The 18,986-nt window shown below is 41.9% G+C and overlaps 1 protein-coding gene across 6 annotated transcripts in view; it reads left to right on the top strand.

Annotated features, from left to right (window-relative positions):
- robo3 (roundabout, axon guidance receptor, homolog 3 (Drosophila)) overlaps positions 1–18,986 on the top strand; it is a 231,698-nt gene that overhangs the window by 195,841 nt on the left and 16,871 nt on the right. For all 6 annotated transcript variants that reach the window (XM_061702475.1, XM_061702473.1, XM_061702472.1 and 3 more), the window contains 10 exons: positions 4,537–4,703; positions 4,787–4,908; positions 4,981–5,197; positions 5,597–5,721; positions 10,128–10,311; positions 10,556–10,795; positions 10,972–11,011; positions 12,054–12,193; positions 12,871–13,152; positions 17,003–17,150. In XM_061702475.1, coding sequence (XP_061558459.1) covers positions 4,537–4,703; positions 4,787–4,908; positions 4,981–5,197; positions 5,597–5,721; positions 10,128–10,311; positions 10,556–10,795; positions 10,972–11,011; positions 12,054–12,193; positions 12,871–13,152; positions 17,003–17,150 — 1,665 coding nt within the window. The remainder of the gene's footprint in view (positions 1–4,536; positions 4,704–4,786; positions 4,909–4,980; positions 5,198–5,596; positions 5,722–10,127; positions 10,312–10,555; positions 10,796–10,971; positions 11,012–12,053; positions 12,194–12,870; positions 13,153–17,002; positions 17,151–18,986) is intronic.

The raw sequence follows: 18,986 nt of genomic DNA, 5'->3' as shown, positions 1-18,986 counted from the left end.
TTATCCTGATTGGACTTGATTAGGAAAGCCACACACCTGTCTATATAAGACCTTACAGCTCACAGTGCATGTCAGAGCAATTGAGAATCATGAGGTCAAAGGAACTGCTTGAAGAGCTCAGAGTCAGAATTGCGGCAAGGCACAGATCTGGCCAAGGTTACAAAAAAATTTCTGCTTCACTTGATGTTCCTAAGAACACATTGGCCTCCATAATCCTGAAACAGAAAACGTTTTGGACAATCAGAACCCTTCCTATTGCTGGCCGTCCGGCCAAACTGAGAAATCGGGGGTGAAGAGCCTTGGTGAGAGAGGCAAAGAAGAACCCAAAGATCACTGTGGCTGAGCTCCAGAGATGCAGTCGGGAGATGGGCGAAAGTTGTACAAAGTCAAGCATCACTGCAGCCCTCCACCATTCGGGGCTTTATGGCAGAGTGGCCTGACGGAAGCCTCTCCTCAGTGCAAGACACATGACAGCCCGCATGGAGTTTGCTAAAAAACACCTGAAGGACTCCAAGATGGTGAGAAATAAGATTCTCTGGTCTGATGAGACCAAGATAGGAATTGTTGGCCTTAATTCTAAGTGGCATGTGTGGAGAAAAGCAAGCACTGCTCATCACCTGTCCAATACAGTCCCAACAGTGAATCATGGTGGTGGCAGCATCATGCTATGAGGGTGTTTTTTGCTGCAGGGACAGGACGACTGGTTGCAATCGAAGGAAAGATGAATGCAGCCAAGTCCAGGGATATCCTGGACGAAAACCTTCTCCAGAGTGCTCAGGACCTCAGACGGAGCCAAATGTTCACCTTCCAACAAGACAATGACCCTAAGCACCCCAAAATTTAAAAGAACGAAGGAGTGGCTTCAGAACAACTCCGAGACTGTTCTTGAATGGCCCAGCCAGAGCCCTGACTTAAACCCAATTGAGCATCTCTGTAGAGACCTGAAAATTCCTGTCCACCAATGTTCACCATCCAACCTGACAGAACTGGAGAGGATCTGCAAGGAGGAATGGCAGAGGATCCCCAAATCCAGGTGTGAAAAACAGACTCATGGCTATATTAGCTCAAAAGGGTGCTTCAACTAAATACTGAGCAAAGGGTCTGAATACTTATGGCTGTGTGATATTTCAGTTTTTCTTTTTTAATAAATCTGCAAAAATTTCAACAATTCCATTTTTTTTCTGTCAATATGGGGTGCTGTGTGTACATTAATGTGAAAATAAATGAACTTAAATGGTTTTAGCAAATGGCTACAATATAAAAAAGACTGAACAATTTAAGGGGCCACTGTACTTCATGTTTTCATGGGTAGAAGCAAAATCATGCATTGTAAAAATGCATTATACATAGGTCGAAGGGTTTTTCCACAATTTTGAGGTCAACTTTGGGGGTGCATGGGTGCACATTATACAAGAAGAAGAAATTACGGTAAACCATCACAACTATTGAACACACTCTTATCAGACCAGTCTTTACCTTTGATCAGCATAAAATAATTATGTTATTACCTTTGTAGTAAAATGGCAAAGGTATTTTGTCAAATTGTGGTGTGCCATGTAGACTAAACCAGTAACTGGGCCTTCAGTGGGGACCTAATCCACCTCTGAATACCACCACTATCACGTCATAATTATAGAAACCATCAATATATATACGCAATATAACAGCTAGCAACCATGCCATGCACATGTCTCAAGCAGTTCACAGTCAATATGTATCTAATAACAGGGCAAAATCATTAGAAAAAAACATTATACTCACCAGAGATGCAAATTATTAATGTGTGCAGATTGCTACAAATGTGTTTTACTCGATGAAGTTGGCTGCGACAAGTTTTGCTCTGACCAGCCAATCACAGAAGAGAAAAATGCTGATGTCACTGAAAGACAGCTCACGGGCCCCAGCTTGTCCTGTGAGGATTAATTGAAATCTTGATTGATTCAGCAAACAGCCCATTGTTAATGTTAATGTTAATGTTAATGTAATTGAAAATACATTGGCCAACACTATTGATTCTGAAAGTCCTGGGCAGATTAGATGGACATGGCAGGACATAAAGGCTGAAATCTGATGGGAGAAAATAATCAAACATCCATATTTACTCACTTGAAGAGACATTTTATGAAAAGAAGACAATAATAGACTGTTGGAAATAAATTAATGCAATTTCAACTTGTACATATTAAAATTTAGGTTGTAGATGTACATCAGTACATCGAACAGAGTTGAGACCAACAGAGGCCTTGCTGACTCTGACCGCCCACCACCGGTGTTGAAACACTCTTGCCACATTCAGCATATTTTTTTTTTTCTCCTCTGATTTAGATTTTTTTTTAACCACATAAGTTAAGGCAGATCTCCTTTGTGTAAAAATGAAATGAACATATACAGAGTTGTAAAGTTATCATTTTACAACTCGGCTTGTACCAGTTAGCAAGTACCAAATAGCCACTCTTCGTTGTTGAACCCCCACCCCAGTGATGACAGCATAGCAGAGGGAGGCATACTGCAGCTTGACCAAAGATGACATTTCACACTGTTCGTGTAAACTGGTTGACTTTTCTTGTCTTTTACCTGACCAAAATGAAAGCGATGTATGAATTACAATGTAACGCTTGTTCATCGTTGCAGAAATCCAACAGTGTTGTTTCAGTTGTTTGTATTCAAAGGATTGGTACAAACAGCATAACAGTGTCAGTAATTAAGGTTGTTGTGAATAATATTTGAATTAGGTTATATTACAGTTTTGTCACACACAACAAATGGATCACAAGTCTTACGCACCACTTTTCGCGTCACAGAAGGCTAAGTCGTGTGAGGTGGTCACCTCCCTCAGATACACAGCCTCTGACCGACCAAACTCGAGATAAATCCCGTCATAATTTCTGCTTTAGCTGGTGTGGGTTTTGCATCACATGATGGAGTTGATGGACTTAAATATGAAATAATTGTGCTAACAAGAGAACCCACAAGGTACGCTCCACTGGCCGAACCAGCAGAGGCTGACATGCACTTGCTATACTCTTAGACATGGTGTGGAGGAAAATGATTTAGTCGATCAGGATTGGTGATATCTGATAAAAATGAAGAAGGCCGTGTTAAGTGGAACAGTACCGTTCCGTTTTTATAAATGGAGGAAGTCACTCTCTGGGCATAATCCCAACCAGATATCAGCTGTCACCCATGGCAGCAGCAACAGTAGGAGGAGTAACAACAGTGTTATTGTGTAACCATTTGAATTTTAGTTCTGACATTTCTTTTTCATCTGTGTGAAGGTTTGTTGGGAAGAGGAAGGGGAGGACAAAGTTTTGAGTGTAAATATGTGAATAAACAGTTCTCCTAATGTCTCATTTTTGAGGGAGTCACAGCCTTGGCTGTGAGTTTTAACCTTCTGTGAGAATCTCAGAAGTCATCCGGATTGACATAATCTGAGTATTGATGAGTCATGTTCCCTTTTTCCTCTTATTGCACAGCCTGGCACTGTAACACAAAGAATCACAGTGACCTTGAGGGACACATCTGAAAGTGTCAAACAAATGGTTGGCAAGACCTTTTAGAATGTTCAGCTGTGCCAAGGTAATAATAAATTCACTGAGAAACGGAGAGATAAGTGGAAGAAGGAATTATGTTCTATCATGAATCTAGTGGCCGTCACGGTGGACGACTGGTTGGGACATCTGCCTCACAGTTCTGGGGACCGGGGTTTAGGTGCCGGCCCCGCCTGTGTGGAGTTTGCATATTCTCCCCGTGCTTGGGTGGGTTTTCTCCAGGCACTCCCGTTTCCTCCCACATCCCAAAAACATGCGTCGCAGACTTGGTTGTTGGGAGACTCTAAATTGCCCGTAGGTGTGAATGTGAATGCGAATGGTTGTTTGTTACTATGTGCCCTGCGATTGGCTGGCGACCGGTTCAGCATGCACCCCGCCTCCCACCCGAAGATAGCTGGGATAGGCTCCAGCGCCCCGCGACCCTAGTGAGAATAAGCGGTAAAGAAAATGGATGGATGAATCTAGTGTAGTACCGCAAGGCCAATAACAATAATAACTTTCCTCTTAAGCAGCAGTGTGTCCTTTCAAGCCTCATTCATCAGGATGGCAAATTGTATCATATGTAGAATCTCTTGGATGCAGGAACTTCTCAGAAGTGAGCAGCTTTACTCACAGCAGATATTACGAACAAGGGGGAGCCAAAAATAGCTGTTACCCAGAGATCCTCCCATTCTTCGATTAATGGGTCAGCAAATTAACATTGCAAAACATGCGCACAGGCAGTGTGTTTCTCTTTCCTGTTTGTGACTTCAGTAATGGAATTTTTTTTTTTTATTTCCAAGCCTCTAGTGGGATGTTACATCACACACTGTGCAAGTCTTGAGCAATGATTTGTCTTTGTAGATATTTGAATATGAATGCGATTGCAATACATCCTACGGCATCAGTTGTGGCAAATCTCATGCAAAGCACAAGTTGGGTGGCACATTAATCCCTGCGTGCAGTGAAACATTAGAAACATAATTTGTTTTGTCATCATCTATTACAGCCAGTCCGCCGGCAGCACTTGGCAAACTGTAGCTGACATGGTGAAGATGGAAACACACACAATCACTGGCCTTCTCTCCAACACCATCTACTTGTTTATTGTACGAGCTGTCAATGCCTATGGCCTGAGTGACCCAAGCCCCATCTCACAGCCTGTCAGAACACAAGGTCAGTAGCCTCACAACATGAATTATCTCCAGGATTGTGGAGTGAACCGAACTTTAATCTCGATTTGTATGTGTTTGGCTCAGACGTGAGTCCGACGGGTCAGGGACTGGACCACAGGCAGTTGCAGAGAGAGCTGGGGGAGGTGGCGGTCAAACTACAAGAGCCCATCAGACCGACTACATCCTCAGTCCGAGTCTCCTGGGCTGTAAGTGTCTTGATTTTTTTTGGCTTACTGCAGAGAAGGTCCTCCTTTACTCTGTTTCGTTTCCTCCTCTAGGTTGATCGTCAGTCACCGTATGTGCAGGGATACCGTCTCTTCTACCGCCCCAGTGGGGGAACATGGCTCCTCCAAGACATCAACTCCCCCTCCGAGCGCAGCACTGTACTTACTAGCCTACTCAAAGGAACTGAGTATGAGATAAAGATCCGGCCTTATTTTGACGAATTTCAGGGGAAGGACAGCCGCACAATACTGGTTCGAACCCCAGAAGAAGGTAAAGGTTCTACAAAGAGGGTTTCAGGGAACATTGGTTTCATTTATGAAAAGATTTAAAGGTATTTTCCCCTTACACTCTGGAGGCTTTAAAGTCATTAGGCTGTATGACACATCATGAATCTTAAAAAATGTGTCTTATTCGAGAGTTATTTTTTTTATCTGGCTCAATTTGGGTTCAGTTAATAATCCCCATGTTTTATGTTTTTGTATTCAGCCCCATCTCACATTTTGCAGTGGAGTCCCTTGCAGGCCTACTGTATCTTGGTTGATCCAAACTTCTGAATAAAAATTATACAGTACTCTGTTTCACACCCGCGACCCTAGTGAGGATAAGCAGCGGTATGCCTCAGTATGCTCATGGTTTCATTTCATATTAAAGCTGTCTCTTGCCTTTCAGTGCCGAGTGCCCCTCCAAGAGCTGTTACAGTGGCAACAGTGAAGCAAAGCAACATCTCCAGCATCATTGTCTCCTGGGAGCCTCCACCTAGTGACATGCAGAACGGCATCATCCAAGAGTACAAGGTAAACGCCTCTGACGTCGCAGGATCAAACCAGTGCGGATTGCACACCACCACACGACATCACCACAGTGAAAACACGCCAAAGAAAAATGCACCAAAACATGCAGAACCTCTGTTGTGACACACCAACCACATGCACTCAACTACAATAAAAAAGATTTCCTCTTTGACATTGTCAATGAAAATGTAACCTTATTTTCTTTGTAATGGCAGAATATGAGATGAGATGAGATGCAGCTCTTACATTTGATATCATTATGTTGTAGTCTACTAAGTCTACTAAGTGGTATTAATATGGCTATATTGTCTATTGTAAATGATGCAGGGTGATGATTTCATCTCTTGCAGGAAGTCTTGGGTGTATCTTATTAGTGTGTTCATTTTGTTAAATTTAATGAATGTGCAGGCATGTTGCAAGAATAACATTTTATTTAGTTATTTTATGATTGTAAAACTATTATTTCAATTCATGTCTTATGTTTTATGTTTTACGTGTTTTACTTTGTTACGGCTGAGATTGTTCTTAAACCGGTGTGTATATAAATAAAGTTGAGTAGAATTTGAACGAAATTATTACGACATGACGTAATCGCTAACTTTAAGATAATAGGCTGACAGGCGCTGAGAGTTAACAGCAAACGTCTTGGCGCCCTAAACCCGAAGAGACGTCATGAAATGAGACAGCAGCGATAAACAAATACATTTTAAATGGAAAAATAAAACTTTGTCAATGAAATTGTGTTTTTGTGTTTCAGGGTTCGCGCTGCCTATTTGCCACCTCGCCAGTGGCTAATTAAAACAGCATGTGACGAAGGGAATATCGCCCACGTTTGCCATGCTTGGCGAATCAAAATCGCCTGCGTCAAAACTTAAACCCCCGAGCTCATTCTGCCATGTGTGAGCGATGTTAATGGTTTAATTTCTTCCCCCAGTTCGTAAAATGCTTCAATCTGCCGTCCAGCCGCTGCTGGCTAAGCAGTCAGGCTGGCGGGCTTTCTCAGCTGTGGGCGACTGATGCGTGTGCAGTGTGGCGTGACCTTCATATATCTCTGCTCACGCAGCGATATTGTAGTTTTCAAATAATATGGACGAGTCACGGGTATGCGCGTTATTATGGAAGTGTATCTGTAAATGTACACATTAGCTAATGTTAGCCAGCCACGTTAACTGAATAAATGAAACTGACTCCAAACTGCACACGTACACTCCTGAGCTGTGGGGAGCAGCACATCGGTGAAGACAAACCCCGATGCCGCTTGGTGCAGAATTGAAGCGCACGCATTTATTGCCATGACGTACGTTGTTCACATTAGTTCTCGCTAGCTAGCCGCCTTCTACATCAATGAACGAGCCGCTAATCTTACTTTTCATGCCGAGCGGTAGCGGTGCTGGCTGGACCCAGGGCCGTACGTAGCTAGCTAGTCAGGTGTTTGCACACAGCAAACATAGTCACCCCCACTCCCCTCCTCTTATGTATAATTTAGACCACTTTGTCCTGCTTTTGAAATCTGGTATAATTATCTGACAGCTAAAGCTAGCCTACTAAATGTTTGGTTAACCTACTAAATGTTTGGTTGTAAAAATTCCCGGCCCCCCCTGTGTGGAGTTTGCATGTTTTCCACATGCTTGTGTGGGTTTTCTCCGGGTACTCCGGTTTCCTCCCACATCCCAAAAACATGCGTGCTAGGTTGATTGAAGACTTTGAAATTGCCCGTAGATGTGAATGTGAGTGCGAATGGTTGTTTGTGTGCGCTGGGATTGTCTGGGGACCAGTTCAGGATGTACCCTGCCTCTCGTCCTAAGATAGCTGGGATAGGCTCCAGGACGCCCGCGACCCTAGTGAGGATAAGCGGTACAGAAAATGGATGCATGGATGGACAATTAACAGACCCTGAACAAGGGTAACGTTATTGTAAAATGATACCAATGATTATAATTCCTTTTGTGATTTGGGCATGAAATTAAGAGCAGCAGATAGGTCAGATATGTGTGTGCCCAAATCACGGTCACTGGGACAATGATAGAAAACCAAATCTCTTATGCCCTCACCATTGCAGCGGTCGGGTTGAGCGTACTGAGCTCCAGATGGTCCCGGCTGGGTGATCCAGTGCCCATCATCCTGTTGCTCTCCACCATGGGGTGGGCTCTGCATTTTTACTGTAACTGATAAGAACATTATTCAACCTTTGATATAGTTTACATTTTCAACCGCTTTTATACTCACATCTTGGTGATGAAAATTGTCACTCGTTCCACTCTAGACTTTATCTCGATACTCGGCTGACACTGACAGCAGTGCTACTGCTACTGATGAGCATCATTGTACAGTATTATATTTTTACATGGCATGAAGTTAAATCAGTATGTCAATATTCTACAGTGATTGAAGGTTTTTTTTGTTGCAATTCATCATCATCATTTCGGCCTGTCCTAAAGGAAAGAGTTGTTTATTTGTGGGCTATATCCTATGTTGTATTGGTCACACTATAATAATAATGAATTTCTTGTGTTTAGTGAATAATACCAAATATAACAAACTTCCTCCTGAAAAATTCCATGCTAAATCACAATCACAATATTTGTTTTTGAAAAAAAAAAAAAAAATTCCCAATTAAAAGAATTTTCCTATATCGTCCTGATTGATGACGAGGTAGTTTTAATTGGACCCACATCTTTAAAGCTTATCGGCTTCCCATTGACGACACACAAGTGTGGCTTGGAGATTTTTATACTGTTTAGCCACACTGGCTAAGAGGTTTCATGACCCAGTGCCAACCATGTGTTTAATAATATCATGAGTAGTGATGGGAACGATAAATCGATGCTACCAGATACCCGTTCGTAAAGACAAGAGATATGACAGTATGGGTAGTAAATTCCATAATCAATACAAAATCGGTTGTATAACCCCAATTCCAATGGAGTTGGGACGTTGTGTTAAACATAAATAAAAACAGAATACAATGATTTGCAAATCATGTTCAACCTATATTTAATTGAATACAGTACAAAGAAAAGATATTTAATGTTCAAACTAATAAACGTTATTGCTTTGAGCAAATAATCATTAACTTAGAATTTTATGGCTGCAACACGTTCCAAAAAAGCTGGGACAGGTGGCAAAAAAGTCCGCCATCGACTCTGGTGCCGTCGGCGAAATATGCACCGCAGATTGTAAACAAGCAGACAATATGGCAAAGGTGCAATTCCCATGGGCTATATACCTCAGCAAAGTATTGCTTCTTCTCGAGCCCATTCAGTCCACTTAGGCATTCCGGTGCAACCCAAAAATAAACTACCAAAATGACACACAGCCATGTATGTTCCGAAGCTAACACAACAAACGCCAGTTGAGCTAGTAATCACGAATTAAAGTTAAAAAAGTCAGTTAGCACTCAGCAAGCAGTGTGATTGTTAGGAAGAAAAAAAAATGCATACAGTATATGCAGGAGCGCTCGTACCTTGAATGGCACCGTGTGCTAGACGCCCTTGGCTCTTATTTATTGTTTGTTTATGCAGTTTATTTTCTTTACAAAATAAATTGTTGTGGTATATTTAAATAATTAATTTAATATTGGAAAACATCCATTTTCTGAGCCGCTTCTCCTCATTAGGGTCGCGGGAGTGCTGGAGCCTATCCCAGCTATCATCGGACAAGAGGCGGGGTACACCCTGAACTGGTTGCCAGCCAATCGCAGGGCACATACAAACAAACAACCATTCGCTCTCACAGTCACACCTACGGGCAATTTAGAGTCGTCAATTAACCTAGCATGCATGTTTTTGGGATGTGGGAGGAAACCGGAGTACCCGGAGAAAACCCCCGCAGGCACAGGGAGAACATGCAAACTCCACACAGGCGGGGCCGGGTATTGAACCCCGGTCCTCAGAACTGTGAGGCAGACGCCCTAACCAGTCGACCACCGTGCCGCCATTAGAAAACATAGATATATAATATAGTTTATTGTTTATTTTTTACAGTGCCATAAAGCAACAATTCTCAAGAGACAAGAGGACCTTTACGTGTTTGAACATAGGATTAGACAAATGTCACTTTATAGAATTGGGTAAAGTCAAGTCGGATCAAGGTTCTTTATGATTAACGTCTACATTAACAAATTTTAACTATCACATTGTTTCCGCACCAAATCAAATCGAATAATCGTATCGCTCCCATACTGAACTGAATCATCTTGTTTCACCCTAGATATCGTTGTTTTCTCTAATCGTAACCGAAGTGTCTAGATATGTATCGAATCGGCCTCGTGCCAGAGATTCTCAACCCTAGTCATGAGTAAATTAGGATGCAAATGCATGTGGTATCCAAAGTATCCATTGTCATGAAAGTTTATAAAAGAAGCTTTACATTACATTACAAATGGGCCTTTCTCTTTGTTTCCTAAACAGGTTTGGTGTGTGAGCAGTGGCAACAACAACCAGACACGCTACTACATCAACAAGACAGTGGAAGGGAACACTTTGTCCACAGCGTTGAAAGGGCTAATACCCGGTGTCCTTTACCAGGTCGAGGTGGCAGCCGTTACTGGTGCTGGTGTCGGCACCCGCAGTCAGCCTTTGCCAATCCTCATTAGTGAGTGCAAACATGTAGAAAATAGTAACAGTCTATAAGGCAAAGATAAATTTTTCACCCCATAGTCTTTTACTTTTGCATTGCTTAAAACAGTGGTCTCCAACTCAGACTGGTACCGGGCATACATAGGAAACCAGATAATTCCATACAATGGGAAAACTGAAGCTATTTTTTTCTCTCTCCACCTTATCAACTTTTCTGTTCTTTGTTATTGTCTTATTGTGACTGTGTTTGCTTCTTGCAGAGATGGCAGCTGAACAGCCCTCTGTGCCAGGCGGCGTTGACACTGACGATGACAGCAGGGAGAGCAACGTGAGTCTGGCTGAGCAGATTACTGATGTGGTCAAGCAGCCGGCGTTCATCGCAGGCATCGGCGGAGCCTGCTGGGTCATCCTCATGGGCTTCAGCGTCTGGATTTATTGCCGACGCAAAAAGAGAAAGGAGTTGAGCCACTACACTGCTTCCTTTGCTTACACGGCAGCAGGTTAGAGTAGTTACATCACACGTGAACAAATTTACATATAGTATTCAGTATTAATTAGGTTCTCTCGGGGGAAGCATGTGCTATTCAGTGCAATGACAACAAAGTCCTGCTCTTGTTTAATTACAGTCACAAGTAAATGTACTGTTAAGTAGCATCTTTCTCTTTTTCTTGTGCAGTTGGATTTCCTCATGGAGAGGGATCTGGACACAATGGAAGGTAATAAATCTAACATTTACCGGCTGGTCTGGCTGGAACCACATTTTCGTGGAGAGTAACCAACTTTGAACAACAGAATAACAGGCCAATTAATACCTGTTTAGAGATATAAATATTCAATAATACACGTCCACACAGGACGCCACATCTGAACCAGAAATGAATTGGTAGGTCACTCCACACGTCACTTCAGAACGTGGGCAAGTTACAAGTATATTCATTCATTCATTCATTTTCAGTACCACTTATCCTCACTAGGGTCGCGGGTGTGCTGGAGCCTATCCCAGCTATCTATGGGCGCACACCCTAAACTGGTCACCAGCCAATCGCAGGGCACAGATAAACAAACAACCAGTCACACTCACATTCACACCTACAGGCAATTTAGAGTCTTCAATTAACCTACCATGCATGTTTTTGGGATGTGGGAGGAAATCGGAGTACCCGGAGAAAACCTACGCAGGCACAGGGAGAACATGCAAACTCCACACGGGGAAGGGGGATTTGAACCCAGGTCCTCAGAACTGTGCGGCAGATGTGCTAACCAGTCGTCCACTGTGCCGCCTTAAAAGTATATTAATATTGTTATTAATAAAAAAAAAATTGTATAAGATAACCTTTATTAGTCCCACAATGGAGGAATTTGCATCATTTCAGCAGCAATTGTGGATCTAGGAAATATAAATAGGTAAAATAAACAGAAAAAAAAACTTCGTTAGATTTATTCAAGTAACATTTTGGATAAATTGTACTTGTCCGAGTAGTTTGAATGCACCATACTTTTTACTTTTACATGAGTATTTATTTTAAGAAGAATTAACACTTTTACAATGCTTGACATGCTGCTACTATTATTTATCCATTATTGCACAAAATAGAAACCAAAAGTATTGGGATTGAGATTTGACTGATACTTGCTTCCGTGCTGTTTTTGTTGTGCCCGCTGCTTCTTGCAAGCTCTATTCCCATCTGGATGGCGGTGGATGTTCTCTCCCATACCGTGTCATAAATGAACACCAGAATGTGTGTGATGTCTCTGTAGGCCAGGCATGCTGGGAGCCAACATGGGCAACTACCCGTGGCTGGCAGACTCTTGGCCCACCACCAACCTGGTCCACAGTGGTAAAGAGGCTGTCAACTGCTGCACTACCAGTCATGACACAGCTGAGCGATATTACAATGGTACAAAGCTGTTTAAACACAATGGCTAGCAAAATACATGAATGTCGTTCTGATTTTGTAACAGCTTCTGCTGCATATTTTCTTAGGTTGTGTTCACACTTGTAATTTACTCTGGTACTCTGGTCTATAACAAAAAAAGGAAAGTTGCACACATTTGTTTACTTAGCATTCACGCTGACATTTTTGTATAATCAGACGAAAGGCCGTGCAGTGACCCATTGTTTGTACTGCATGTTAGCATATCCACACTAGCAAAGCAATTGCAGTATACAGTAGTTTTATCTGAAGTAAGGTGAAGAAGTGACAAGTGACCACAGTTTAGTAAATTCATGCATCATGTATTAGTTGGGAGAAAATGTGCAACCTCCGCCGTTCAACCATGTCCTTTCCTCCTCATCGGTCCTCGCTTGGTTCACACTGGAGCTCACTTAGATGTAGTGTAAGATGTTTTACTTTGCCATGTACAAAGTGATCCACTTTGATCTAATCGAGGACGGATAGAGTAACGCGAGTTACACAAGATATGACTTGCGATTTATATGGCGAATATATGAAAAATGAAACATTCATGTCATCGCCCTGTTAAAAAAAAATTCCAAATTATTAGTAAGACATTTGGTTAACTGTCTTTAAAATGTAGTAAATAATAAGCCTCCACTGTTTTCCACACTGTGTAGAAGCTGGCATCTCCAACTACCTGAACCAGACAGAGAAATACAGCATGAGCGGCTCGACTGAGGGGCCCATTTACAGCACGATTGATGCCACCAGCGAGGACCTTCACAGCTTTACTTACGCCCAGCACACCTCAACTACTCCCTATGCCTCCACCTCTATCATGCCCTTCGCAAACCAAATGCAGAGCCCACCCCATGGTGGAGAGCAACAGGATGATGGGCACTGGATCACCCAGCCGGGACCATCTGGAGCTCAGTACGCTCAACCCGACCGCTGCAATGGTGAGGGCAAAAGAGATTTGGTTTTCTATCATTGTCCCAGTGACCGTGATTTGGGCACACACATATCTGACCTATCTGCTGCTCTTAATTTCATGGCCAAATCACAAAAGGAATTATAATCATTGGTATCATTTTACAATAAAGTTACCCTTGTCCAGGGTCTGTTAATTGTTCATCCATCCATCCATTTTCTGTACCGCTTATCCTCACTAGGGTCGCGGGTGTGCTGGAGCCTATCGCTGGGAAAATGTTACTTCAAATTCTCTGTTGAGTTAATAAGGTTATATTTTGGCAACATGTGAACACAGAACAACTTATTACTATTTCCTCTATTCCTCCTTCCTTTTGTGTGACTTATGGGTCTACAGCCACTCAGCACTATGGTCGTGGGTGTGTTGGAGCCTATCCCAGCTATCTTCGGGCGAGAGGCGGGGTACACCCTGAACTGGTCGCCAGCCAATCGCAGGGCACATAGAAACAAACAACCATTCGCACTCACATTCACCCCTACGGGCAATTTAGAGTCTTCAATCAACCTACCACGCATGTTTTTGGAATGTGGCAGGAAACCGGAGTGCCTGGAGAAAACCCACGCAGGCACGGGGAGAATATACAAACTCCACACAGGCGTTGCCGGGATTTCAACCCCGGTCCTCAGAACTCTGAGGCAGATGTGCTTACCAGTCTTCCACCATGCTGCGTGTTAATTGTTTTTTATTATCAATTAAACCTGTGAACACAAAGACTGAAGTAAATCATTAGATCCTGGCCACCATGTGAGCCTCCAATGATCCCAACTGAATTGCCTCTGAGTTATCTATAAATGGTAGCAGCTCATAAATTATGATTCTTCTCGTGGTGGTAGCTCAATCAATACGGTAACCGAACACCAACACCACCCAAAAAAATTCGAACACTTTACTAATAATAATATATGAATGATTTATAATTTCAGTAACTCATTTATAAATGAGTCAAAGTCCGACAGCGCACCTTGACGTCGAATCGTGTAATTGTGACCAGCGCTTTGCCTTCCTTGCTCGCTGTTGTCAAAATATAAAAAATACTTGGGCGCCATTGTCAACATTTATTTACGTGCACAAACCAATGTTTACTGAAGCTTGAGAGCATTGTTGGACAGAACGCCGTTATGTTTCCATACAAACCTTTGTGCTAGCACTAACTTGCTAGGTACATAACAATATGTTTTCTAAAACAAATAAATCTCTGGATGAGTCACATTTTTCTTCAATTAAACCACAACAAAACTGAGATAATTGTTTTTGGCAATAAAGAAAAGAGAATAACTGTTCATAAATACCTGGAGTCACTCTCTTTAAAAACCAAAGACCAAGTTCGAAACCTTGGTGTTCTAATAGATTCCGACCTGACTTTCAACAGCCATATCAAATCAATTACTAAAACTGCCTTTTACCATCTGAAGAACATATCTAGAGTGAAGGCTTGCATGTGTCAAGCAGACCAGGAGAAGCCTCATCCATGCTTTTATCTCAAGTAGACTTGACTATTTTAATGGTCTTCTGACTGGACTCCCTAAAAAGAGCATTAAACAGCTGCAGCTCATTCCGAATGCTGCAGCTCGGGTTCTGACTAGAACAAAGAGGTCAGAGCATATTACTCCAATTCTAAAGTCTTGACACTGGCTTCCAGTCAGCTTGAGAATATATTTTAAAGTTCTGGTACTGGTCTATAAATCACTGAACGGTTTATGTCCTGAATACATGAACGAAATGCTAATGGTATATAAACCCAATAGGGCTCTGAGATCAACAGACTTTTCCTCTTTTTGTTCTTTTTTTTTCCAACACACATTGGCGCGGTCCATTGTTCAGAATCAGAATCATCTTTATTTGCCAAGTATGTCCAAAAACACACAAGGAATTTGTCTCCGGTAGTTGGAGTCGCTCTAGTACGACAACAGACAGTCAATTTACAAAACACTTTGGAGACAGAAAGACATTGACAAAAAAAAAAAAAAGTCACTGAGCAGTAAAGGGTTGCTAGTTATCTGGTAATGCCGGTACATTTATTTATTTATTTATTTTTTTGACAATTATGCAAAAAGATGCAGAGTCCTCTAGCACTTAGAGCAGTTTGAATGACTAATATTGCAATAGTCCGGTGCAATGACCATTGTGCAAAGGGTACCGAGACTTCAAGGAGTGTATGCGGTTTAAAGTGACGAGTAGTGCGATAATCTGGGACAATGTTGGTTGTGCAAATGTTGTCATCGCCATGGTAATGCTCTATCCGGTCACGGACCAATTTTTCTGGTCCTCTCTCCCCGACAGTGTTTGATTTGACAAGATAAACCCCAGTGATCGTAAAAGCCAGGATATGGTGGTATTGTAATAAATGTTGTATAGTGTTGCCAGTGGCTGACCGAGATACGGCAAGATTTTATGGCAGTAGTCTGACATTGTGCCATTGTGAAAGGCCAAATTTGTCTTGTAGTCTGAGGCATGAGTCCTGACCCACTTTCATAAAAGTTAAAAGCAATAAAGAAAATACACAACATATATACACATGTATATTTTTAAACATAACTACACATGCTTACATGTTCTAATTGCCTGTTAGCGCGCCAATAAACTGGTGGTGATTAATATGACAGATGCATGTTCAAAAATGTGCAACATAGGGCCAAAAAAATATTACCTATATGTTATTGATATCTGGAGGAATGGTGGACAATTGCTTAGCACACAGGCCTCACATTTCTAAAGACTCTGGTTTGAATCCAGCCTCGCCTGTGCGGAGTTTGCATGGTCTCTTTGTGTCTCCGAGTACTGCAGTTTATCTTCCAAAAACATGCATGGTAGGTTAATTTTAGACTGAATTGTCCGAAGTTGTGAATCTGACTACGAATTATTGTTTGTCTATGTGAGCCCTGCGAGTGGCTGGCAACCAGTTCAAGGTGTACCCCACCTCTTGTCCTAAGTCCGCTGAGATAGGTGCCAGCACACCCGCAACCTTAGTGAGGATAAGCGGGACGGATAATGGATGAATGGATGTTAGTGATATCTTTTTCGGGAATAGCGACACTAACACTTTTTCTGCTTTTTAGGAAATTAAGGATGCAGGCAAATGTAATTGTAACAGTTTTAACATCCATCCATCCATTTTCTATCCTCACTCGGTTGCGGGCTGCTGGAAGCCTATCCCAGCTATCTTTGGGCGGGAGGCGGGGCACACCCTGAACCGGTCGCCAGCCAATCGCTGACATATGCCTGTAAAAAATTTTCTTTTTAAATAAAAGAAAAGTCCAAACTGGGATTCACATTAAATATTCTACTGTACAGGGCACCCTTAGTTTACGATGAAATTCTGTTTCTAGAGCGACGTCCCCTAAATTTGTTCGCAAGTTTGAACGCACTAGTCTGTCACTAACCGACTGTAACGATGTTATAAAGTCAGAATTACGCAAAATATTTGTATGAAAAACGCTTTTCAGCAATGAATACAAAACATTAAAATGAAAAACATTATGTACAGTGGTAATTGAGCATACAAGCTTCTACCACATATACCACGTATTCTTACACTGCTATTTTGTGCGCCGATCGTGACCATGAAACCCGCCCTGCAATTTTTTACTAGTTGCCTGTGACTGTCCCGAAATGGCTCTGCCATCCACTTTTGGGTCCTGACCCACCCCTTGAGAAATACTGGTCTAAAACAATATGAATTTACATTATAGTACTGCATGGTTTTTAAAGCTGTGTAGTTCAATGAGTAACGTGCTCAATATTTGATTATTGATAGCTAAGTTTGCAGTTTTACAGTTGTACTTCACTGGGATTCTCCTCACTCGCTGCCTGTTTTGTAGGTAAGTCAAAGCAGAAGGCCATGGGTAAGGCTGTTAAGACACCATCTCTAACATGGATGGAAACATTGCCCCCACCTCCCTCAATTGGAGAGCTGGAACAGTGTGAACAGGATGAGGAGCCCCCAGAGAATGAGGACATGGACATAGGGTAAGTCAGACTTTAGTTTAATAAATTTGTATTTCACTACAAGAGGTGGGTAGTCATGTGCTGCTTTACTCCATTACATTTAGTTGAGTAACTTTCGAAAAATTGTCAGAGTTGCAATGCAACACACTTTTTACTCATATTCAAGTAACAACAGTAACTGCAAATCAAGTAGCAGCAACCCAGTTGCTATCTTGTAATAAGCTTAAAGTGGCAAACAAATCGGGGTGTCACAACACTAAAAACGAACTTGCCCCTCTGAGATTGCCGCCCTGGGCGACTGTCTGTGTTGCCTACAGTATATCAAAAACCGCAACTATGCACGGCCACCTTACACCGAACGCATAAGTGCTGCGTGTTGGGCTGCATCTATTGAATATTTTAGTTTTGAAGTATCCTTCTAAAATGTTATTGTGTAATCGAGTATCTGGATAAATTGTATTTGTTATATATTATTTAAAATTCATTTTATTGTATTTTATTTGGGGGGGGGGGCTTGGTTAAAGAGCAATTATGAATACAAAAGAAAAAAAGCCATTTCACTTAACAATTAGCGACCACATTTTTTTGCACTGAAATTCAGATTGAGCAGCAAAGTGTATTTTCTTGTCTCTAAACAGTTTCAGTGAGGCAATTTCAAACATCCATCCATCCATCCATTTTCTGAGCCGCTTCTCCTCACTCGGGTCGCGGGCATGCTGGAGCCTATCCCAGCTATCAACGGGCAGGAGGCGGGGTACACCCTGAACTGCTTGCCAGCCAAGGCAATTGAGAGTCTCCAATTAATGCATGTTTTTGGGATGTGGGAGGAAACCGGAGAAAACCCACGCAGGCACGGGGAGAATATGCAAACTCCACACAGGCGGGGCCGGGGATTGAACCTGGGTCAGAACTGTGAGGCTGACGCTCCAACCAGTCGGCCACCTTGCCGCCCAATTTCAAACAAATAAAATAAATCAAACACAAATGCATACATATCAGTTTAAAATTAGCATTTCTTCTACGTATAAAAAACTTAAGGGATTAATTAAAAAAAGCATAAACAGCCTATATGTTGTGCACCTTCACTTGCGCGGCTAGCAATTTAGCATGTGGCATAATTATGACCGTTTATGAGCTTACAGACCAGCTGACTAAACTAAGACACCTCGAGAGGAAGCAAAAATATATAGAAATGACACAATGGCCTAACATGAACCAATATTTTAATAGTAATGTGTAGCTCGGAACAACATGAAACCTTAATTGTTGGACGACTATGGCTACAGGCGTCACATAATGGCATGGAACACGCATGGCCAAGCTTATTAAACTTGACGTGCCAAATTAGTCTTTAAACATGGAGCAAGTACGCCACTTCTTAAGCACGTGAGCCTATTGTGCTGTTGTTTCACAAGTTCAAACAAAGAAAGTTAATTTAGGACCATTTGTTGTGGCAAAATTTGCTGTAATTTATGATTTAAGATTTTATTTATTATTGTTTTAGTTAAAGATATATTGTTGAGCAATATCTGAAGTTACACATTTCTATTTAATATTTTTTGCTATTAGACTTGCATGCTCTGATTTCAGAAAAAAATAAATCAGAGAGTGCTCACCAGTTACCCAGTATTTGAGTATTTTCTTTCACTGAGTACTTATTTATTCTTCCTCAATTTAGAGGACTACTTTTTACTGTTACTTGAGTTACATGTAACTGTAGTCTTGAGTGCAGTTTTTGGCTTTCTACCCACCTCTGTTCGCAGGTAAACCATCATTTCGACTTACTGTCACTTCAAACCAGTACATTAATTGAACCTAACTGGGCCTGAAGCCTCTGGCAACAATGGCATTCCCTTG

Source organism: Phycodurus eques, chromosome 17 (genome assembly GCF_024500275.1).
Source record: "Phycodurus eques isolate BA_2022a chromosome 17, UOR_Pequ_1.1, whole genome shotgun sequence".
NCBI classification, from domain to species: Eukaryota; Metazoa; Chordata; class Actinopteri; order Syngnathiformes; family Syngnathidae; genus Phycodurus; species Phycodurus eques.
The sequence above is the reverse complement of the archived record's forward strand: the minus strand, read 5'-3'. Positions and strand labels throughout refer to the sequence as shown.